The 25,607-nt window shown below is 42.7% G+C and overlaps 1 protein-coding gene across 6 annotated transcripts in view; it reads right to left on the minus strand.

The window, feature by feature from the left end:
• Nucleotides 1-25,607, minus strand: part of nectin1b (nectin cell adhesion molecule 1b) — a 236,945-nt gene that overhangs the window by 152,285 nt on the left and 59,053 nt on the right. For all 6 annotated transcript variants that reach the window (XM_039818720.1, XM_039818736.1, XM_039818754.1 and 3 more), the window contains exons 2-5: nt 22,469-22,840; nt 20,500-20,799; nt 19,204-19,321; nt 12,118-12,269 (exon numbers count right to left, since the gene is read on the minus strand). In XM_039818720.1, the coding sequence (XP_039674654.1) occupies nt 12,118-12,269; nt 19,204-19,321; nt 20,500-20,799; nt 22,469-22,840 (942 nt within the window). The remainder of the gene's footprint in view (nt 1-12,117; nt 12,270-19,203; nt 19,322-20,499; nt 20,800-22,468; nt 22,841-25,607) is intronic.

The following is a 25,607-nucleotide window of genomic DNA, read 5'->3' on the forward strand; positions in this document are numbered from 1 at the left end:
GCGAGACAAGACCGAGACTTTGAGGGCTTGAGACCGAGACAAGACCAAGACCAGACTAGCACGAGTGCTACACTGCATGACACGATAACATGTGGAAAATGCTAATCATAGGCACTCCTCAAATTAATCTGAAAGATAAACATTCCCATTAAAAAAAAAACATCCAAAAAAACCCCAAATAAGATTCTTCTTTATTCCCCTGTTATCGCCATAAGTGTATCATGAAAAATGCCTTGATAAAATAATCAAAAGGCACTTGTGGGGCGCCTGGGCAGATCACCTGGTAGAGCAGGCGCCCATATATAGAGGTTTACTCCTCGACGCAGAGGCCGCAGGTTCGACTCAGGTTCGACTCCGATGTCATTCCCCCTCTCTCTCCCCTTTCATGTCTTCAGCTGTCCTATATAAATAAAGGCCTCAAATGCCCAAAAAGTCATCTTAAAGAAAGAAAAAAAGGCAGTTGTGGTCTTGGCCAGTCTTGAAATAAAATCCTGAGACCAAGACAAGATCGAAAAAACAATGCGGTCGAGTCCGAGACGAGACCGAGACCTTCAGAAAGTAGTCTCGAGACCGAGATCGATCTCGAGTACTACGACACCGGTGAGGAATGTTGGAAGTATTCAGGTAGCACTTCCTCTGTAAGGTGGAGAAATAAGCTCAGAAGCACCAGGAGATGCTCATCAGATCCCTTCAGTGCAGAGGAGGAACGCATTGCTTTTATTTTGCAGCTCCAAGAGGAGTTCCTGTTCCCACAGCGTAATCACTTCCACGCCGTAGTACGCAAAGTCACACCCTAACACCACCTCCCATCAACCCACAGGCAATATGCATGCATGAAGATAACAAAAACGGCAGAAAAATTCTTCAACGCGGCGGCACTGCCTAGTCCATGTACACTGTGCGAGTGTGAAGAAATTAGAGTGTCTATATTGTTAAACTAATCACGTTACAGAAACATCAATAATAACACACATTTGAAATGGTCGGCGTACGCAGGGGTGTTTGACAGCACGGAGGAGAGAAAAAGTGTTCTACCAGCACGCCGTCGCTACCGGCAACACCTGCCAACAGATAAAAATAAATAAATAAAAGAGCTCAAAGTAGCACCACAGCCTTGACACTGTTCCAGGCAACAAAAGGCTGTGTCTATTAACACCATGCTGGAAATATGCAGATAGTGGGCTTACCTTGAGTTGCAACCACTATAATGTACTATTGAGATTAATAGGTGCCAAGATGGGCCATGGAAGGCTATAATTCAATCCAAAGGCACTGTAGATTTATAGAAGGTAACGGATAACGTGACATACTGCAACTACGCTGCAACTATTGCTGTTACTGTTGCATTAATCATACTATTTGGAACACTCACATCGGACTTGATCGAGCGGATGATTTACTACCTCCAAACATTTTACTGACAAAATCCGCTTCCCTCATAACCCGATGAGTGTTCTCCCTCTGAGTCATTTGTTTAAAACACAAGTGAGTCTTTAGGAGACACAAATGGTAAACAAATGCGGCACACTCCAAAAAAATGTAAATGCCTGACATCTTGTTGTGGGAATGACACATCAGGTCGGTGCCAGATTTGCGGCTTCAGAGAAAAACACATTCGGAGTAGGGTTTTGTATTTCGCTGGGAGCTCCAGTAGAAAACAACCAGCAGCGGCAAATGTTCAAAGATATGGAGAGGAGAGGGATGTCTGAAGCAGGGAAAGGGGGCTTTCAAAAGGGAATAGAAACTGTATCGCCACTCTGTCCTGCAGGTACAGTCTCTGGGTGTGCTCCAGTCATGTCGGCACATGAAGAAAGCAGGAAATAGACAGGTACAAACATTCCCGAGTCTTAGCGCAATCACTTGGACAAGTTGTTATGACAGAGGCTGAGAAAATGAGAGAAGATTTTCAAAGAGCGCCGCAGGGAGTGGCGTTTTTTTTAAATACGACAAAATGAGGAACAAGCTGCAGACAACGGGATGAAAAGAAAATAGAAGGCTACTCAAGAGTTTGAGGAGTGGCAACAAGGAAGGGGGAAAAAAAAGAAGATGGAGTGAGTGGCTTTGAAAGGCCGGGGAGTGACAATGGCAAATAAAGAATGGCGTAATGACTGAGTGAAGACGGGGGACGATCGGGGGGGGAGACGCATTAACTCAGCGATTCCGACGATCCTCATTACTCCCCTGTCTGAATTTGCCAGTGGTCGTGAAGTCATGGAAATGTAATGCTGCCACAAAGAATTAAAGCTCACCACTGACAGGAATTTACCACGCTGCACGGGGGAGCCTTTGCCGAGGAAAAAGTTCCCTTTTCAAGATTCTGGATTTCTATTTGCCATTTGTGCACACACCAAACAGTGCAGGCACATAGGGATTATTGTGCAGGCTCTTTGATTCAAGTAAAAAGAGTAAAAAGTGTTAAGGGCAAAGAAAAGCACACCGACTAAAATAGAAGAAGATTATACAAGGTAAATTAATTAAAATAAAATAAGACAAAAACACTTACTATACTATACAAAAGAGTGCAAAACATATAATTATTTATGAATACTGTAACTGGAGGATACAACTATGGGGGATATTGCACTTGTAACAAGCATAAATATTGCAAATATTGCACAGTGGTATTTTCCACCCTATCGCGCTCGCCCTCCAAGTCTTGCCATTTCCTTCCGTTTGTCGACACATTTTCTTTCTGTTATCGCTGATTTTACAGGCGCTCGCCTCACATGTTGGTAAATGCCACACGCGCCATTAAAACCTTCAGACCAGACCAGCGAAAATCATTTCCCTGGCAAAAAGCGGACAGATAAGAGGCTGAGATGTGCCGGAGGAGATGACGTTGTGAAATGCTGGCATCAGAGCGCTGGTGACATCATCTGTGGCGCATTGTGGACATGCATCTACTCGCGGGACGGTCCTGTCAGAGAAACAGAGAGCGCTTCATGTTTTCATCTCTCTAGAGCACATGCAGCACGTAATCCCTTTTTTTTATTTATTTATATTGGCCTCTACTGGTAACCGAGGCCAATACATTTACAGTCTTTGAATTATGTTTGGGGTGGTTTATAGTTGAAATAAACAATAAAGCCATATCAAAAAGAATAAGAATAAATGTTTTTTTCTTTTTATTGAAAGCAGTGGAAAATGCTTCTGTTCCCAAAAGATTTCAGAGCGTGTGTTTTAATGCCCTGCCCATATTGATACAACATGGTCATTTTGTGCTACAGTGGTTGTAATAATCATTCTAAATACGCCTTTAATGAGCAATGAATATTTACACCGGCATCTAAACACAGATGCTCTTTTTAAGAATCATGTTTGCTCATAGGGTAGCATTATTAATGCATCTCTACATTACCCTGCTAGCCTACGTGTGTCTGCAGTGCCAAGGACGCGTTATTGTGTCAGCAGACACGCAGCAAACAAATCTGCATGTTCGAAGGCGTTAGACCAGGAGACGTCGGGGGCAATGTTTGTTCTCCGCTAGCTAACCATTATTTCCATTGTCGATTCATCGGTGGATTATTTTCTCGGTTGATCGATACAAAACGTCAGAAAATGTGGACCCAAAGCCCAAGATGACGTCCTCAAATGTCTGGTTTTGTCCACAACTCAAAGATATTCAGTTACATGTCACAGTGGAGGGAAGAAACTAGAAAATATCCACATTTAACAAGCTGGAATCAGAGAATTTACACTTTTCGTTTCATAAGAAATTACTCAAACCGATTATCAAAATAGTTGCCAATTCATTTAAACTGCCCATATTATGCTTTTTGGCTTTTTCCCTTTCCTTTATTGTGTTATATATCTTTTTTGTGCACATTTTGTGTTACAGGTTTACAAATTGAAAAAGCCCAAAGTCCACCCCAAAGGGACTTACCATCTCCAACAGAAAACTGCTCCAAACAGCTCTACTGTAGTCCAGCCTTCCGAGACAAACGTGCGTCACTTTGTAACACACGTTATAATGCTCGCCTAGCTGCTAGCGTGGCACGCCCTTATACTCTGCTTCTGACTGGCTAGTAGTCCTTACCTAGCTACTGCGCATGTGCGACTCCCAACAAAGATAATACAGAAGTGAGATGCCTCACTCTGTAGCTAAAACAGAGAGCTCAACACACAGGGTGAAAAGAGGAGCTGCAGCAATGTGCAGAACAACAAATATATGGTGTTTGTTGAAAATGAAACCATGTTTCTATTCCACTATTCTGATATAACCTCTAAACACAATTATGAACCTGAAAATGAGCATAATATGAGCACTTTAATAGTTGACAACTTTATTGATTCATCCCCAGCTCTATTCTCCGCACCATCCTACCCTCAGCTTCTCCTCTGCCTGTTCCCCCCCCCCTGTTGTTGTTTTCCTGTCTCCCTGTTGTTATTTTGGAACTGTGTGTAGCGAGTGAATCACCACGCAGCAGCTCTGGAGCCAGCGGTCAGACCCTGGGACAGCGTCTGACCTACTTCATCAGGCTCTCAGGGAGGCGTGACACATCCGACACCACACGGCTGGACAGCCAATCCCACTGCTCCGTCTGCCCGCCACATCCCTCTCCTCTGCATATCCTCGGGAGAGCAGAAACAGCAAGCCATGCAGAAACAAATGTTGAGATAAATCACTACGATCTCAGCTGCTCTGCTCTCACATGCTCTCCCCTGGTGACATTTCCATTTCACTCCCACAGCCTGGCAAACTCTTCTTCTCCAAATGAATGTTTTTTTTAAAAGACCCCTTTACACAGTGAGCATCCCCCTCCTCCATTTTACGCAAAATGAGCTGCAGCCACAATGTCTTCCCCCTCAGTGCCCTCCCTGGCACAGCACAACACAGCCAAGGCTTTATGGGGCAGTCTATGGTGTGCAAGCAAAGGGAGCCGCTCATGCTAATGTCTCATTTGGATAATGAGGTGCATTATGGGCAGGATCTGAGCAGCCTCTCCTGTAGTGAGGATGTGGGGCTAAACAGTCACAGTCACAGCCTGCAACACCCAAACCTTTCTACATGTAGGTTTGTAGACTCCGGATCAGAAAGTTCAAGGGTGATGAAGAAGCTAGCAGAGAGCGCAGGGTAATGAAACGCTCCTCAACCTGCCTGACAGCATGTGTCTGCTTGAAGTGAGGGTGCAATGATATACAAGATATATACGCGTGTGGCCTTTGAATGTATGAATAATGCAGGCGGCGGCGTGACAAGGCGACACAGCGATGTGCTATAGGGCACAGATTGAGACAGACACCACCATGACAGGCGAAGACAAACAAATTCCACATTGCTAAGGGAGCCTGCGCAAAGCTCATAATGTCTCTTGTCTCTGTCAGAGGAAAAGAAAAGAGACAAATGGCTGCGTCGAGCCGCTCTGCTGTTAGATGTCAGCAATATATGGTGCGATACTTGTTTTTATTCAATGATGTACTCGTCGCGGTCTTGCAATCACACTTTATCACACGGAGCGATCACGTTGAGAAAAAACATGTCTGTTTCTCAGCTGATAAAAAAAAAAAAAAAAATTTTTTTTTTTTTTTTTTTAAATCGAAATTAGAAAAAAAAAAAAAAAAAAATTTCATGTGATCCGTTAAACCCTTTTCTGCGTTTCGCTTTTTTTTTTTGGGGAAAAAAAAAAAAAAAAAGGGGGGTTTAAAATAAAACTGTAAAAACTTACAATACCTGTCTAATAAACGATACATGTCTAATAAATGTCTAATTGTGGCTACAGATGTTCGATAACTATTACAGGACTACAGTAAAATGTGTGGTTTGCATCCAGTTCAAGTTGCAGTGCGTTTCTTTCGTGACAATTACAACATTTGATGTCATCTCAGAGTAACATCTCCTGCTCAGTCAGTCAAATTTATGCTGAGAACGCTCCCTTTGCCGCTGCCAACAACTCGCTGCTTCTTTTCCTGCCAACCCGGTGGCAAGCATTTGGAATCATTATATAGACATAGCTAATGTGTTTCTCGGCAATGGGCTCGTTTGCTTGCGTTGGTTATATGGAGCCAAAGAACTGTAAAGTGAGACTGGTAAATAAATGGTGAAAAAGTCAGCGTCGGTAGTTTTTATTTCTTTATAGAACGGCAGCCCTGTACACTACCACTGTGTCTCAGTGTCTTTTATCATCATCGTAATGTAGGACTTGGAGGATAGAGAAAGTGACAAGCAGTGAACACACAGGCCTTTACACAGAGTCATGCAAACAGCATCCTTTTCCGTTTTCCTGGGAGCCCATTTCTGCAATCCACTTTTACCTCTTCAATAAAATTCCAAAATATCAAGACCCACTGAAGCGTCTCCTTCTGTCACATGTACACCTTTTATTTATTTATATTTCCATTGGACTGTATGTTTTATTTGTCTAATATTCACCATGTGGGTACGATATTTTCCCCCTAAACCTCTTCTCTCTCAAAACTTCATTTTCTCACACGGGGAGCCAACTATTGCTTGTTCAGGAGAGCGTGAACACATGTCGACGGCGGCTGGCCTGTGCTTACAGAAGGCTCCATCCTCACGCTTCCTTGCTAAATTGATGAGAATGCTCTCACTCTATCCAGATTAACCCGAGTGGTAAAGCACTGTAGCAAAGCTGCCTGCACCTCGGCTCTCTAAAGCAACTCGCTGCCACAGCTCCGACAAAAGACGGGATGAAAGGTGGCGCGGCTGGGCCGTGAGTGGAATCACCCAAAAGGTTCACATGCTGGCCGACCCCAAGCTGATCTGATATTATCCTTCACAGCTGATCCTGCTAATGTGGCAGGAATTATGCACTGTCGTTGACGCAGTCCGGCCCCCATCTCACAAAGCGCTGTCGTGTGGGAGAGTCAAGGTTAAAAAATATCTAATCAAGTTTAAAAGATTACTCAAGAGAGTAAACAAATTCAATCCGTAGTGAATGTTCTGCTTCACTGAGAGAAATGTTCCCACAAGTCACACACACTTCTCCCTTCTCAGGGGTGATAATGACATAATTGTAAGGTCCTGACAAAACGGCCATTCATCACGTCTCCTTATGCGCTGGGAAGAAATTCAAGATGGCAGCGTCGATTTGTTTCGATTGCGATGGTGGGAAAGCTGATTATCTTAATGAAAGACTGATTTGGCTCTCTTAAATTGGGGAGGATCTTTGAGGTTTAACCACATTATTCAGCCCCCTTCCTGCGGCTTTCTCGGCTGCAACATTTCACCGAGTCACCGTTGGACTGGCATTCCTATTAGACAGCTAAAAGTAAGGCTGCACAATTTTTTTTAACGCCATCGCGACATCAACTGGCGCAATGAAAGACACGCCAAGATTTTTGGGTTAGTTGACAGAGAATATCAGCAGAAAACTGCACTTTAAAATGTAACTCATTCCTTTTTTAGCGCTGCCAATATTTATTTTAAAATTGACTTTCATAATTAAATGTTCAATAAAAGAATGTTCATTTTGCTTTCAATTCAGAAGCAATGTGTATTTTAGCAGAATACTGAATGCAGCAGAAATGCAGAACTGAGTACACTTTAATATCTGCTTATTAATCGCAAGTACAACATTATCGCATATTACATATTTTCGTCAGATCGTGCAGCCCTAGTTAAAAGCTGCAGAGAACGAATGGTCAACAATAACTTTCATTGTGAGGCCGTGTCATTGTCTCTACTTTTGAACACGGCCTCTGATGCCCATTAGAGATTTCTGAATGAGAGGTGTTTGCTAACAAGAAGTCCGTTCCATGAAGATCTATGTCGCCATATAGCCCCCCCCCCACATCCCCCACTCCCTCTGCCCCTGCCTACCTCTCTTCCCTTCCTTATTTTTTTCCCTCAGACTTCACCTGTTTGTTTCTGAGAGCGAGGATTGATTAAAACAGGAGAGTGGTTCATTAGATTCTGACAAGCGACCCCATATCCGCAGAACACATGTCCTTGGAGAAAGCCGCCTTGGCCCATGTGACTTACCGTAGTCGATGCCATCTCCACAGCAAACACTATCCCCAAACTAATTGAAACAAGGTGCTCCGTGGCCGCGCTATCTGCCCAGCTGACAGTTATGCAGCACCCACTAATCCGTCCACCGAAACGGAGGAGCTTGATTAAAACGTGCCTTCCTTAAGTGCTACAAACAAGTTGTCACGGATATTTTCATCTTCCTGACATTGGGAGCAGGGTTGTGTCCCTGGCAGGTGTATATTGCTGTGTCAATCTAAAAATCAACTTCAAAACGAAAACAAAAAGCGCTAATGCCAAACCCATGCATGATGCAGCGAGTAGCAGTGCATTTGGACTATGGATGTGCCTCAGATACTGCCTAAAATGTGGTATTGGTATGCAAGTCTGTGCAACGATCTGATACCATGTCATTTAAAAAAATAAAGTACTTTATTTATGTTCTTTTTCCGTACTGTCAAACTACATCATACAAGAAAGTGTAACAATGATAGCAATCATATCACATTCATGCATGGTTAGTATTGTACAACTGTTAAAAAATAATAATATATAAGGAGAAATGGTATCATGGTATCAAACTGAAGCAATGGTATCAGATCTGATACTCAAGTTCAAGTATCGGAATCATTATAGGGAAGCAAAAAATGGTTTAGTGCAGGCTAAAAAAGGCCAGAGTTATTGATTCTAGAAACACGGAACTCTTCGGAGTGCCTCAAAACTCCCAGAAGATTAAAATGTGCCCTTTAACAAAGGAAAACAAATAATCATTTCATGTTCAGCCCTAGTCAGCTCTGGTCTCCCAAATGCACTGCAGCTATGGGCTTGGTCACCTTCCTTTTGTGCAGGGAACACTTAGCTGGCATTACTGAGGCCCAATGCTGCAGCCTTGAACAGCAGCCAGCAGTGGGCCCTCTCACCTGCCATGTCTCTGCCGCCTCTGTCTGAGGCACAAAGATGCTCTTTGAAGTTAATGAAGCATCAGCATACTTCTTTACCTCCACCACCGGGTCATTACGCACAGCCAATGTCAAGGCTGCACAGAGCACTTCAAAGAATTAGAAGAAACGCCATGCCCACCCTCAAGTTCACCTCCAACAGTCTTTGATTTAAATCTCCATAACTGAGACAAAAGTCTACCACAAGCTTTTGTACATTTTAGGGCTGCAACTAACGGTAATTATCATTGCTGATTTAATCTGTTGGTTATTTTCTCGGTTAATGGATTAGTTGTTTGGTCTCTAAAATGTCAGACAATGGTGAAAAATGTTGTTCAGTGTTTCCCAAAGCCCGAGATGACATCCTCAAATGGCTTGTTTTGTCCACGACTCAAAGATATTCAGTTTACTCTCACAGAGGAGAGAAGAAACTAGAACATATTCACATTTAACAAGCTACAATCAGAGAATTTACACTTTTTGTTCTCCGAAAAAATTACTCAATCTGAATGATCGATAATCAAAATAGCGACTGCCAATTTATTTAATCCATTCATCTTTGCAGCTCTGCTACATTTACAGAAATGTCTTCTGAACAGAAACATTTCTTCTACACACATCCTCAAAGCTTAATGATGTTCCAGGGTAGTGCAGGAGATTATGCTGACACGCCTGCTTAAGACAGGAACAGGCTAGCATTTCACAGCATCAGCAAAGAGCACAAGCATTGTATGATCCCATGGTAACGTATCCATGTTGGACCTGCATGAGACACAAGGGCAGCTCACCTTTGTTCATACATGCTGCTGCTGCTGCTGCTGCACTCCCGTATCCTGGAGCACCAAACCACACAGTCAACTAAAGCTGTTCGGGACTGGGCGCCATGTTGGAGCTGAGGCTCTGAACTGCGCTTTAGGAGGGGAACTTGTCACTGTTACTATGGGAACTGGCAACATGCTTTTGAGGCTTGTATGGGACCCTTTGGGAATGTATCCTCAACAGAAAATAGACCTCCAAGTGCCTTGCACCATTTAATATTCAGGATATGTGTCAGCATGACGACACACAGCTAAAGGAAACGCGACGATCAAGTTGTCAAAATGTGAACACTTTTCTTAAATGCCTAATTGTGGGTCTCTGAATGACACGTAATAACTAAGTGTATTAATTACTGCAAACAAACAGAGGGATAGGAAGTAATGACTACCTTCTGCTGGGAGCCAGCTTTAAATTCAATCATCACATTATCTTTAACATGCTGCTAAACAACCTGCAAACATGTACAGGGCTTTAAATATATACTGTATATATGTTAAAAAAAGGTGCAGATTCAAATTTTGTATGCAGATAAATTGAAACTGAATGCGCTTAAATTATGTACCCATGCATTGTTCTCCTCACTCACTCAATAGAATTATACGAACAAATGAGGAGAATAAACAGAAAGTCTGGAGGGACAATAGCAATGTGGTTTGTTAATTTAAGCAATCAATGAAAAAGCAGAAATAGAAAATGACTTTGGTGCCTTTGTTTTGCCTTTCCAAAGGGATACAGTACTTTATGCAACAGTACAATCTCCTTGGAACACAATTACTCAATACAAGCTGGTGCAGGGTGATTTCCTGACAGTATTACTTCTTCACTTTCCTGGTTGATAAGTACGGGCTAGTCAAGATCCTCTGAGATTTCCATTATCGCACTAGTACACCAACCGCCTACTTTGGATTGGCAACTTCTCTCAATGCAGGTAACGACATCATATCCTACAAAGCTGCTTTGTCCTAGCCTTAGCCTTACCAGACGAGAATAACACACTGAAAGAGAGGAAACAGAAAAAGACGGTATGCAATGATACTGTAATACACAGCTGTTCACTTCGCACCAGGCACAACGCTCCCAGAGACACAACATGAGTCAACATGCAAAGCAATGCAAGTTAGAACACCCCCACTTCCCAGAAACCAAGCAGCACAACGAGTACAGGGGGAAAAAAAGTCTATCCAGTCGGACCAGAGCAAAACTGTGACAGTCTTCCAATACCACACACATAGCTGCTACCAATAGAAGAAGATTCCTACATTAGTCCTACGTATAGCAAAAGTCAGATCTGCTATATATATTGCAGCAAAGGCTATGAGTGCAAAATATGGTCTCCTATGGATGAGAACCCAGAGGAACCACAGTGCGTGTGTGCCAACGATTATGTGGAAGGCAAGAGAACTGAATCAGTTTTGTTCAGCACTTTTGTTTTCACCAGAAGACAGAAGAGACAAAAGAAGGAACGCAGAGCTCGACTATAAAGGAGGCACGGGCTTCTCGGAGAAATGTGAGCGTGATGCGAGCAAACTATGATCAATACAGTACCCTCACCTCAAAATCCTCATTCTCCTTGATGTTATTTTAGGCGCCGATAATAAGAACTGCTTTATATCGCTCCCACACATGCGCCTGGGTGCGTAACAGGGCAGGTGGGGGGGGGAAGTAAGGGGGCGGCTGTTGTGTTCTCACAGTGTTTGTGGAGACAGTTATTTATTTATTTATTTATTTTTCTCATCTAACCTGCCACACAGTGCAGCAGGGAGTAGCACAGCCCGGGCAGGTGAGAACAGCATCCACAACACACAGGCAATAAGGGCTGGGTACCAAATTCAATACTTTTTAGGCACCGACCAAATTGCCTCAATAGCATTGAGTATCTTATCAATAGTATGAGAAAAATGCCAAAGTCATTCAATACCAAAAGTTCAATACCTAAGGATTAAACCTCATCAGCGTCAGTGAGCCAGTAAGCATGCAGCATGCTTCTACCAAGATCTAGTAATGTCTGCGATTGGCTGTCTAACGTTACACGTCGTAGAGGCACGCAGGAAAAACTGAGACGTCTCACATAGTAGGAGCTGAAAAATTTTAAAAAACATTTGTGCCACAATGTGTAAAGTTGTTATTTATTTTTGTTAAAATAGATTTGATCAAATAGGTACCAACAAAAAGTACTCAGGAACAGGTATCGAAGTCGCAGTATTGGTGTCAGTACTGGTATGGAAAATGTTTGAATGATACCTAGGCCTACAGGCAATCTGCTCTGGTCTGTGCGTGTGCATGGACGGATATTTGTGTTGATTTGTGCGGACGGCGGTCTGACGGATCCCTGACTCCATCTTTTAGCGGGGTACTGTATTGATGCAAGCCATGCCAGAGTTACTGAAGAGAGAGAGAGAGAGCGGAAAGCAAGCGCCTTTATCAACCTACCTGTGATGTTGACGTCCACGATGCCAGTGCGAGTCCCGATGCTGTTGGTGGCGTCACAGACGTACGTGCCGGCCAGGTCGTAGGTCACCGGTCCCTTGAAGAATAGGGTGTTGTTCTTGATCTCCACATTACTGGGCAGGGAGCCGTTCAAGCTGAGGTGAGAGAGAGAGAGACAGGGAGAGAGGAAAGAATACAGACACCATGAAAAAGGCAGAATTACACCAGACCACGGCAGAAAAAATAAATAAAATCCTTCTCCCCGGAGCAGCAAAGCAATTCAAAGCGCATAAAAAATACAGTCTCTCGTGACAAACAAACCTGGATGTATGTGTGTGTGTGTCTGTGTGTGTGTGTGTGTGTGTGTCAGGGTGAGATAAATACCAGGAATATTTGACAGCGCTATATTTCAGCCATCATCCATCAAGTCCAAACTAAATTATGAGGACAGGGAATCCCAGCAGGTCCAAGCAGGTACATAGTTGATGCCTGAGGACACAGGCCTGTTTGGTATGTGGAATACAAAACAGACAGTGGCGGGAGGAGGGTTGGGGGCAGTGAAATGGGGGATTCTTTCCTCAACCACGGCACAGCTCACATGGCTGGACTCGAAACTCAGGGGAGCTGTCAGGGGAGGCAGCTGATCAAGTGATAAATGCAGAATCTACCAAAATGCTGGGCTGTCAATGTGAACTGGAGCCTGTTTTATCCTGCCTGAGATGTCTGTCTTCATGGCTGGCTGTCTCTACCGCGTTCAGACTCGCTCGTGTTCTTTGATCAGGTCAGCACACTTTAAAGGTCACAGATCATGAGCCCACCCACCCTCCGTTCTATCATCCGGGCCCCTTTTTTAACGGAGCCCGGAGGCTGAGAAAAGGCATCAGATTTCAGGACAATTAGCTGTTTCCTGTTGCCTTCCCCTGGATCGGCTTCATCAGCTGCTCTGAATGGATTTAGCTTAAGGCAAGCTACAAACGCGACTGTGATGACATCAAGTTGCTCTCCGGGCTGACTGTGGTGAGCTGCTGGGTGTGTGTGACATTGGTTTCTGTAAACAATGAGTATGTTTACATGCACACTAATGTTCCACTATTATTCTGAATATGACAATATTCCAAATTTGATAAAGGTCATGTAAAGGCATATTCCAATATTCCGAATAAGGCCTTTCTCCGAATTTAGCATTTTCCTATAAAAACGTGGGGTATGCTGGTATTAATTAGGTTTTAGAAGCATTCTTTGGGCATGTATACAGTGCATTCAGAATGCGTAGTTTGCCTGTTTATGGCTTGCGGTCAGCTCTGTGCGCTGCTATGTAAATGGACTGTTTTTATATAGCGCTTTTCTAGTCTTAACGACTACTCAAAGCTGTCGTACAAGGTGCCATCTGCTCATCAGATAAACATTCACACACATTTACACTCCGATGAGCAGCATCGGGGGTAACTCGGGGTTCAGTGTCTTGCCCAAGGACACTTCGACATGGGACTGCAGGGTCAGGGATCGAACCACCAACCTTCCAATTGGCAGGTGACCGCTCTACCAGCCGGCCCTATGGTTGCTGTACACAAACCAACCAGCCAACAGTTTGCAGGGATGTGGTAGAGATGCATGGCCAAAAGAAAAGACCACATCGCTGGTCGGAAGGAGAAACACAGCTACTTTTAACATTAAAAGACTTGAATATCAACAGGTTTTTTGATACGCGCACACGTCATTAATCATTCATTTTCAGGAAGGTGGTTGAAGGAATGAAAGAGTGAGGCGGTGTTCACAGACGGTCCATTACCAGAGGAAAACGTTGAAAAAAATCCTATTTTTGCACGGCTGCATGTAAACGTGAACATTAGTGGAATATTCACTTTCATTAGCGATGTAAACAGCTTAGTCGGAATATTGTCTTTTTCGGAAAACGGGCAAAAACCTGAATATTATGTGCATGTAAACGTAGTCAAAGAGCTCCTGCCTTCACTCGTGGGCTTGCTCTCTGGCGAAGAGACACTTTAAGATCTGCTGGTGTGCGAGAACATTAAAAACAATGTAATGCTCCATTTATTACAGCCGGGGAAAAACTAAATGAAATCACAGAGAGTCAACAAAATTAGGTCTCGCACTAACAATGGCCACACATCAGGCACTTGAGCTGCACTAAACAGGCTTTCAACAAGCTTCTTCAGTGAAGGGGAGGAACGACACAGTGATGAGCTATTGGCTAATTAATCCATCATAAAATGTCAATTATAAACAGCTGGTCCGTATGTGGTTAATGGCATGTTAGGGAGCAAATGTTTTTCAGGATAAAAAGCATGGCAATTTTTTCTCTCTACGATAATGTGTGCATAGTTCAGAACAAAAGTAATAGAGCTATGGTGGAGTTGTTTTTCATTGGCCACCTCGCAATGGAGCTGCAGACAAGCGTCAATGCAGTACCTCACGATTCAATAATCAGTTACCTTGTGAGCCTCTATCCAATGCTGAGCGCTGCAAAGCCCAATTGATTTGCTGCAGAAATGAAAGGCTGGTAAACTGCAATTCACCTCAGATTCTGAGGTGACCAGAGCATTTGTATGAGACATCTACAGTAAGTGTGTTTGTTGTGTGTGTGTGTGTGTGTGTGTGTGTGTGTGTGTGTGTGTGTGTGTGTGTGTGTGTGTGTGTGTGGTGCCTGAGGGGCAGTGAAATGAAAAGCATACCATACAGCTTGAAAGCGATGCAGATTGTGCAGTAATTCCCATGTGCATACATGTATGTGGCATGTGTGTACAGATGAGGTTGAGGGGACTGGAGGACACTATATCCATCAACACACCATGCCACTATAAACTGCATGATTGTGCGGAGGGGGCATTAAACTTGAATGCAGAACAAAAGACTGTACATTCTCCAAATCCACGATTCAACTTGAATTTCAATTTTAAGGTCACGATTCAATTTCATTTTGATTTTGAATAATATTTTTTTCAACAGTGATGGCAATGCCACAACAAGAGCCACCAGATGGCAGAAGGGTACTTTACAACAACAGTGAGTTTACAAGACACACTAGAATGCACCATGAGTTTATCGAGATGCACATTAACACACCATGGAGTCCAGTCGGAGCCCACATGCTTTACTGTTCGTTCATCACTCACTTACTCACTCACTCACTCACTCGGAAGGCAAAATATTGCCTAGGGAATTTTCCAGTTCTGTTGTTTCTCCGTTATCTCTGACTCCGACAGTGGCCATGGTTTGTGGAATAGTCAAGCTGCAGGCTACTGGTAAGCTAATGTCACCCTGTGTCTTTAGCTGCATGCTACCTGCCAGTAAGCTAATGTTACCCTGTGTCTTTAGCTGCCTGCTACGTGCCGGTAAGCTAATGTTATCCTGTGTCTTTAGCTGCATGCTACCAGCCGGTAAGCTAACATTACGCTGTGTCTTTAGCTGCCTGCTACCAGCCGGTAAGCTAAAGTTACGCTGTGTCTTTAGCTGCATGCTACCAGCCGGTAAGCTACGCTGTGCCTGCTCTTGACTTCGATATTTTGATTGAGATTGATTTTTGATTTAAAAAACGAAAGTGTGACACCCCTACTATACATGCTTCAAAGCTTTAATGTAAATATGATTGTTATTCATAATCAGGTTTAAAAAAGAAGATGAAGAGATCAAAATAGTCATTAAAAGAAGGAGTTGAGACTGCTTCCTGGACTTCAAACTAACACATATGTAGCATGAAAGGACAGAATCTTTAATCAAAGAGCCATCTATTTAGATGGCCTCAAAGTGTTCTTACATTAATGCGTAATGTTTATTGTAAGGTTTCAGTGTCTTTGAGGAGCCGCAGACAACTTTAGCAATACTTACTAACTGCTCATGTTAAATAAAAGAGGCAATAAACCTGACTTAAATATAATTGAAAGGGGCATTAAGTAATCTGTGAGTTTCAGCCACAGCTATGGGTAGATTGAAGCAACAGTTCCCTAAGGGTGGCCTTTAATCGACATGAATAATAGAATCACATTTTCACTACGGAGATAAGTCAGCTAGCTAATTAGAGTGGAGTTTGAGGTAATCACACTGCAAAATGCCGTGATAACAATAATACTGCTTTCTTTACTGCTTTCTTATTTATAGAAGCCCATATCTTTGAGCAACTGTCAATGCATCGTGGAGGGAGAGGATGTGTGTGCTGGAATGTTGCTTTCCAGGGAAAGCAAAATAATATTAAATCTGAAACAATAGCACATAAGTAATTGAGGTATTTGTGATCATTAACAATTCTTCCCCCCTCCCTTCCCCCACTTAGCATTCTAGATTATGCACTTAAAACATACTCAACAAATGTGTAAGGCGAGTGAAGAATGCCCTACAAGCAAACATTTAAAAAACAAAGTTCAAACAAGGTGTCCTTTCTTTAGTCGAGTCTCTGCTATTTCAGTGCAGCTCCCCATTAACCCATTTAGAGACATAGCTCTGGCATTGTGCTCTTAGAAAGAAAAAAAATTAAAAGATGCTCGGATTCTTTCTTCAAGGACTGTGTTTATGCCGAGGCGTCTGCACACTCCACACAATGCAGGGGAACAGAGAAAACGTGAGAAAAATGAATGCAGATAGTAGAAAAGTGAAAATGATTTCAATTATAGCTTCTACATTGAGCCAAATGAATTAGAAAACAAAGAAAACGATACGATCCTATTATCTCATGGATTAGATAAATACTAGATACAATAGATTGTCTATGTAATTAATGTGGATCTGTATCAGAGACTAGAGATGGTCCGATACCACTTTTTTGCTTCCCGATACCGATTCCGATACCTGAACTTGCGTATCGGCCGATACCGAGTACCGATCCGATACCAGTGAGTCATATATTTCATTATGTTTTAACATCTGTATACTACTATCTCTGTATGGATGTGATATGATTTCTTTCTTTGTTGTCGGTCTGGCTCAGGTTAAACTCTTTGTGAAACATGAACAAACGCAAACAAGGAATGCCCCAGAACTTTCTTTTATAGTTATAATGAAAAAGAACATAAATAAACTACTTTAACGTAGATTTTCTTTAGGGCTTCATTACGTGGTATCGGATCGGTGCATAAACTCCAGTACTTCCCGATACCGATACCAGCGTTTTAGGCAGTATCGGAGCCGATACCGATACTGGTATCGGTATCGGAACATCTCTATCAGAGACATTACTATTTTTTGGGATGTGGCTACTATTTTTTGGGATGTGGCTACACCTCTCGTGTTTGTTTGTGTGTGTGTGTGTGTGTGTGTGTGGGGGGGGGGGTCTGGGGGGTCCTCCGCCAGAAAAATCTTTTCGATTTAAAAATCCCATTTCCTGCATTTCTAAATACATTTATAGGGTTGAAGGTGATACAAAATTCAGGAAATAATTAAGTTGATCATAAGGATAAATTATACCAGAAAGAATAGTACTAAACTATTTACAAGAAAAATATGTGTTGCTTTCTTTATTGCTTAAAGTAGAGGTGATCGCCAAGACTTACAAATAAAATACTATCAGTGTTTGTGTGTGTGTGTGTGTGTGTGTGTGTGTGTGTGTGTGTGTGTGTGTGTGTGTGTGTTTGTGGTGACAAGTGTGACGCCATCCTGCCGGCCTGTTCCGGATCCTTCCGTCACAGCCTTGTGCCGACCTCCACACTAGAGCCCAGGGGAACCTTCACAACACATTTGGCATCTCATTTTCAGTGCAGCAATGGCCGTCCCCTCCTATCTGTCAGCACAGTGCCCTCGTCTTCCTAGATCACATCTCTTCACCCTCCTCCTCCATTCTCCCTATCTCCCTAAATCTCCCATTGCCTCTGATGAAAAAAAAAAAACTGAAAAAAAAAACCAAGCAGGTCAAATCTTCTCTATCTTGTCGTCTTCGTTGGCTGCTGCTGTGTGTATATCAGCGTCTCTGCCCTGAGAGCTAAATCTATGCATAAGAGAAAAGGGTAAAAAACTCCCCATGCCTCATTAAAATCCAACAGTGGTCCGTAGAGTAGATACAATGAGGGCACAATGGTCTATTAATCCACATCCACTCGTGTCAAGTGACATATTTCTCAGCCCAGTCTCTCCCGAGCAATTACACGACAAATTGCTACATTTATCTCTCAATTTTACTGTATAATGCTGTCATTTCAAACTGCGATACGCTCACAAACATTGCTTTATATTCAAAGAGCGGCACCGCCTTTCCTGTGTTTTATTATTGTTATTTTGAATCGGACATCAGAACCCAGTAAAGAGTTTGATCAGTGCAAATTACAACAAACGACTCTGCATTCGAGTTGCACTCCGTCCATGTCTCTGTGTATATTTGACCTACATCATTTCTGCATGACCGACTTTCATGCAATTACTCAAAGCAGATCAAACCCGGGGGTTATTTGGGCGAGCCCCCGAGGCCTTGAAAACATGTTTGTATCTCTTTCTTGCTCATGTATTTGCAGTGATAGTCTCAGAGGCAAAAACACTGATGTCAGCCCTGCGGTATGCTGGCCTAATCCACGGCTCCCATACTGCAGCCCTCTCCTCCGTGTGTGTCAGAGACAAACCGGCTGCCTTCTGCGCCCTCCAGAGAACACAACAGCACCAACAATGACGCTGTCTTTACCCCTCTATCTGCATGCTGGTCCTCCTGACTTCAAAAACCCAAAACGCAAAAAGCAAGGCAAAGCGTGCTCTGTTTGCATTTATCTCCCAGTATCTGTGACCATCAGGCAGATAACGGTGTGTGTGTGTTGCAACCATAATGGGAGCATTGTGCTCTGCCTGGGGCCCAAGTCTTATCTTCATTACACGTTTTATAAACAAACAAATACACACAGACACATTTCTGGACAGGATGAAGGTAGCTGGTGTGTTTTTCATTTTGAAGATTACTTTCTTGTACATATACATGTATGTCTTGAAACAAGTGTTGGAAAAAAAGAGCAGGCTATTTGACTGGGCCATTATATGAAACTGCCTGCCTGAGCTTGAGTAAGCCCCTGCACAAAATTTTTTTTTTCACTCAGAAACCCAAGGTGAGAACAACACGTAGCAATGCTGCCTTAAGGGGTTTTGTTAGGCTTTAGTCAAACTCACAGTTTCCACTGGTAGATGGTGACAGGGGGGTTGGCGTCAGCCCTGCAGGTCAGCTGAACATTCTGACGGTTCAGGAACCAGTTTCCATCAAAGTCCTCGATCTTCACCTCGGGTTCGTCTGCAAGGAAGGCACACTGGAGTCAGTTCATGCCCAAAAACACTGGTGTATTCCTGAAGAAACTTAAGTATTGCAAAAAAAAAAATTATGAACAATTTCTCCAGACTTTTAACACTTTCACATTGCTGTCGTTAGGGGGGAAATAAATATATGAGGATAAGTAGTATGATCCAACAGTGCGAGACTCATTCCACCAAGATGCACCACAGAGCGCCAATGGAAGTCATTCCTGCCTGTGGCCAAACAAACTCTTTAACTCCTCCCTCAAGAGTGTCAGTGACTGGCAGGCCCTGGGATAGTTTATAATTATTCCTATCTTCAACTGTGCGATATTGTGATCAATATTTTATGTTAATACTGCAAGAACAATTCAACTGCGCAATACTCCGGTTTATTTACATTAATACATTTATTTATACTGCAAACAGACCCAATTTCTCAGGACTATGATTATGTAGATTATTGTTAAACTGTTGTATATATTACAGTATTTGACATATTTTATGTCTCTATTTTCACATATATATTGATGCTATGCATTTTAGTAAAATTTTCTATATATCTTATATATTTTGTCTATTTTATTTCTTATTTCTAATTGTTCTTATTGTGTCTATATACAGTATTTCTACTCAAGAATGGAGTACATGTAATAAACCAAATTTCCCCTCTAGGATCAATTAAGTATTTTGATTGATTGATTGATTGATTGATTGATAGATAGATAACACACACACCTGTAAGATAGGTGCATAGGAGAATGAAATTAACTAAAAAGCAGTGAACTGTAACTCTAATATACTTTCTGCGCAAGACTGATTAAAGAGGCTATGTTGCAGTATTGCTTTTTTAAAGATAATTTAGTCAATTATTATTAAACCAAAAGTGAAAAAAAATACTGTATATTTTTTTTTGAAATAACATTTTCTTGGTGGGAGTGTGGTGCATACTCAGCAGCTATTTTGCTTTCTTTCTCTTGACTTTGTACAGCTGGAAAGGTTTAGGAGCTGTTTGCAAGAAGACCTTGTTTACTGTAAACTATGGCGATCGGTTCATGCTGGCGGCAGGAAATGAAAACATGATTCATGAGATCAGGACATCCAGGTGAGAATATTTTCCAACCAAAAAGAAAAGACAAGTGATTTTTAGTTCACATTTGTATAAAATTAGATTCTTACACTGCACGTTGAGCACCACGCTGTCTGTGATCCTTTCGCCTCGGTACGTCACAATACACGTCAGCTTCTGTTTGTGGGTCTCGCGGCTCGGCACCACCACGTAGTTGCTCCGTACCGTCACCGTCCCGTTTTGGTTGCGAGTCTCCTGGAATGTGGCTTCGCCCTTCAACCTGGTGTCCCATTTGATCACGCTCGGCGGCTTCCCGTTGGCTGACACGCAAGTGGCGACAGTCATCTTGCGTTTGCTGGCCCTGGCCACAATCGTGGGCGTTGTCAGAGTCATACGTGTCATAGGCCGAGCTATGCAGAAGACAGGATAAAGCAAACAAATTACATACAATGTAATTAAAGCTCGTTAAACAAAGATCTTGTGTTTTGGGTCTTCTTCACCTACAATCAGCTTTTCAAAGTAAATTAAACTAAGGGGATGAGAGACGTAAACATTGTTTTGGAACGCAAATCAGGCAGTTTTCCTTCTTTCCTTGCTCAAAGCCAAAGCAGTTGTCAAGGCTCATGCAGACGTAGAACCCACTATGCCTACCCAAATGCACAGTCATCCAATTTGAATCCTTTGCGAGTTGCCAATTAGCAATCTACTTTAAGAACATCTAAAGGCAGGCTCAAGCCTGAGCACTACTGAAAGAGATGAAGAGGCCTCTTTGAACGCTGCCGCTTGGTTATCTGCACACAGGTTCCTAACGTTCACTGAGCCGCAGGAAGCCTAAAAAGACCTGGGAGGCTCTGTGACACAAAATGGGGTCTAGGGTCTGAGAAGATACTCTGGCAACAGGGAGTACTTAAACCAAGTGCTTTTTTCTTTTACTGGGACTTAATGGAAAAACACACCAACATTTAATTTCTAATTAGATCTCTAATCAGAGTCAGCGCACAACCTTTTGAAACGCTGCCTCTTGCCAAGATAAACTACTTCTTAGGCGCTCATTATTTCATCCCGCAGAAAATGAGATTATACAAGCCAAATTACACACTCTGAAGTGGCCTTATTGATTTCTGTCCCACCTGCCATTTTTATTGACTGCTCTCTGCAGCGGCTTCCTATTTTATAAAAACCACATCTGGGACTGGTGTTAAACGACACATCACCCCAATCATCGTATCGTGAAAACGGACAAAAATGATTTTCAATTCAACTTTGATTGTGTACACATAACGAGGTCCTCAATGAAGTAAGGGAGACTCAACAATGGTGCAATGGTTGGCGGTGCTGTTCACCAATCACAGACTTTTTTTTCATTTTTTTTTATGTAAACCGTGATTTTGCAGCAGCTTTAGGAAACAGAGAAACAGCATCTGTTTTTTAAACATTCCAAAGAAACTCAAACTACTTTACAACAAAGCCTGTGGCAATGTAACCTTGAAGAGCTGTAAAGTGTGTTCTCTTAGCCTTTAATAAAGAAAAGGAAGATGTCGGTTTGACCCAGTGTTATCGGATTCAAAACAATTGTCTTTTGTCCGCCTAAAGTCGAGAATCCAAATCGGGGTGAAAGATTTACAACCTTCTGACTTCTCTTCAGGAATAACAGCAATAACATTCAATAACACTCCTTGGGACCTATTTTAACAAGCATAGTGTGCGCATGCTGTGCACGAACCTAGGCAAAGTTTTCGCTGGTCAATGGCGCGATCACTTTCTGCTGCCTCAAAATAGCAGTACGCCAAGAATGCACCTGAACACACCTCCTTGTAAGACCAGCACGCCCATGGGTGCACAGATGAGCGCAGGTGCATTTGCTATTTAAACGACGTGGGCGCTGGACGGGAAATTGACAACTGCGTCTTAAGATTTTTAAAATGTATATTCATACAGGGAGCCTTTGCTTTCGCTTAAATACAAGATTTTTGCCAGTTTAACCTTTCAAAATACAGCTGTTGTGGATTTAAACAGAATAAAACCTGACTGACAATCTCCAAAAGTGTAACATTTCAGTGTTTCTGTACAAGTTCTTACCAAATACAGTGAGGTTGACCGTGTTTTCCCGGTTTCCCGCAGGAAATGTGGTATACTCGCAGATGTAGGCCGCTTCGTCAGACAGCTGCAGCTCAGAGAACATGATGGTGGTGTCCTCCAGTGAGGGCGTGCGATGGCGAACCGCGGCCTGCTTGAAGGTGACTCGCTCCTTAAAGGGCGGCAGGACGGACACGCCCAGGGCCGGGTTGGCTATGGCCACGTTCTGTTTGCTACCGTTGAGGACCTTCTGCCAGGTGACTTGAGAGATCTTGACCGGCGGGTTACTGTTGACGAAAATGCAGCGCAGTTCCACTTGTGAGCCCACAAAGCCGGACTTAGTGGAGTCCATCTCTACCATCTGCCCGCTGCCAGCTACAAGTAACAGACAGAGAGAGAGAGAGAAAAAAAAACATTTAATTATGATTAACAATTGTCCAAGGCCAAGCAAAGCACTGGAGTCAATAACATGTACATGCACTGAAAGTCAAGGAGTCACTCAGCTTCCTAGGTTGTACATGCACGCACAACACTCCCAGTCAGACTCAAGGATTCAGCCATACTCTCACCATATGCTACAGATGCAACGTCTGCTCCTCACACTGGTGGAATGTAACCAAGTACATTTACTCCAGTATTGTACTTAAGAACAAATGTTGAGGTACTTATACTTTACTTGAGTCTTTTCTTTTCATGCCACTTTCTACTTCTACTCCGCTACATTTCAGAGTAATATTGTACTTTTTACTCCACTACATTCATCTGATAGCTTTAGTTACTAGTTATTTTATACATTAAAAGGTGCTGTAGGTAAGATTGTGAAGATTAGCCAAAAAATTTTAACATCGACAACTTCTCAGTCCCACCCCCATTTCCGCTAAAGCCCAAATCGGTCTCCTAAACCCCTCCCCCCACAAGGGAGAATGAAGGCGTGTGCATGAGCAGTGATTGACACGCAGTTAGACAACCCCCCTGGCCCTGAAAAAGCTGGGGGAGTTATTAACATAATGAGCACATCCACACAACCCTGTCTTTGTCCATGAAGGCAGCGTTTCTGCTGAGATGGAAGGGCTGAGCGAGAACCAATGCATCACTAATGAATGAGTACAAGGGCGGCGAGTTGGAGCCAAGTCATCATCGGCTGCGCTCCCCCCCCCAACTCCATCTACACACTGGCTAGCCCATTGTAATCTTAATTACTTTTTACTCACAAATACTTCAATGACTGCCTGGAGCTCCCATTAAGAAAACAATGTGGAAGAGAACACACAAACATTAGCTATATAAAAAACAGCAATCACGCCCCTCTCCTCTACTCTTTTAGTCTTTGGGGAGTACGGTACCAAAAAAATAAAATAGATCAATTAGGAAGGACGGACCTTCTGTAAACTCGCCTGTGGTTTAGTCTTTTAGCATATGCTGACCTCTTACTAAACTCAGTTGTAAAGCTCCCTTCTCCCTCATGGCCCCCTCAGCTTTCTCTGCGATGCGTCATACAGTATGTCTCCATCCTGCTCCTCTCAGCCTGCCTGCTTTTACCTAGTGCACACACGATTAACTGATTGGCAGATAATGAACCGAAAATAACTTTTATGATCAATTAATCAATAATCAAAGTCATTTATTAAGCAGATATGCCAACCATTTGTTATTGGTCGGCTGCTTTTCTCCATTTTGTATAGTTATAATAATTGGGGTTTGGTCTATTTTATGGCATGTTATGGCCTGAACAATGAATTGATTAATCAAAGTAAAAAGATCAACGGATTAATCAATATTGAAAATAATGGTTCTAGCTAGGGCTGCCTGATATGAGGAAAATATGCGATATGTGATTACATTGTTGAATATCGCTTGCGATAAATAAATAGATATTAAAGTGTACTCAGTTCTGCCCTTTGGCTGCTTTCAGTATTCCGCTAAAATACGTCAGATTGCTGAAACAATGAAAGGAAATCATTTCCAACATTTTTTTTTTTAATGAAATAAACACTGAATTGAATATAAAAAGGCACCACTAAAAAAAGAATGACAGTAACATCTTAAAGCGCAGTTTTCTACTGATATTTTCTGTCAACTAACAAAAAAATCTGAGTTTCTATCGCGACATGTTGCAGCCTTTCACAATGTGTATAGTGCGCCAGATGATATCGCAATGACATAAAAAACAATATATTGTGCAGCCCTAGTTGTAGCTCTTCTTCCTGCTCTCATTCTTCTTTGTCCATTCGATCTGAGTTTGAAGTGCAGAAAAAAAAATTTCCTTCACGCCTGATCCGGGGTCTGAACTGACTGCAGTCTGAACAGATGTGTCATTGAACCGCTGCAGGGCTCCAGCATCCAGTTGACTTCGACACACCTTTGTTATCTCAGGCTCTGATTCATGTTCCTTTCCAGGTGAAGTGTGATGATGCCCCATGATGAGGTCCGACTACCCCTGGCACGGCTTGTATTTACAACCAGCCCCAGCTATAATTATCACCCATGGATAGACGGGGACCCACAGGAAGAAAAGACTGAAACGTCTCCGTTAATCACACTGGACTCATAAAGACACCAGTGAATAAAGTCATAAACAGAGAGAAAATATGTTGCGACCTCAAGTGGACTGGGGCCTACACACGTGCCCCACAAACAGAGCGGCTCTTTAACATTGAGTAAACGGCATCACAATGATGGATAATCGCTGCGTTCAGAGATAAAGTTTCCACAGGGGGCTTTAAAATGTGAAAGAATATGTGCGAGAGATCCATTTATGTATACGCCCACTGAATACAATATCTGATGGAGTCTATCTTCAACTACACATGATTCAGAAGCAGCTGTGAGTGCAGTCTGTCAAACTGTCTAAGCAGCCACGGCGACTGTTGGGAAGATTTTTCTTAGAAAATCTGTACTGTAGGTAGTCAGCCGAAGGACACCACAGCACAAAACATGCACGGGGAGAGGAAATATTCGACGCAGACTCTGGCCTAGAAGACCATTAATGTGAACAATGTATTTCTTTCCATCTTTTCACGGCAAGGCGCACAGCTCTCAGCGTATGCTGGAAAGCAGCACATTACCAGTGAAAGGCAATTTCTATCCATTGTTGTAGACTTTCACTCAAGTACAGCCTCCGCTGCCTGCATCAAATCATATA

Source organism: Perca fluviatilis, chromosome 2 (assembly GCF_010015445.1).
Source record: "Perca fluviatilis chromosome 2, GENO_Pfluv_1.0, whole genome shotgun sequence".
Taxonomy (NCBI): Eukaryota; Metazoa; Chordata; class Actinopteri; order Perciformes; family Percidae; genus Perca; species Perca fluviatilis.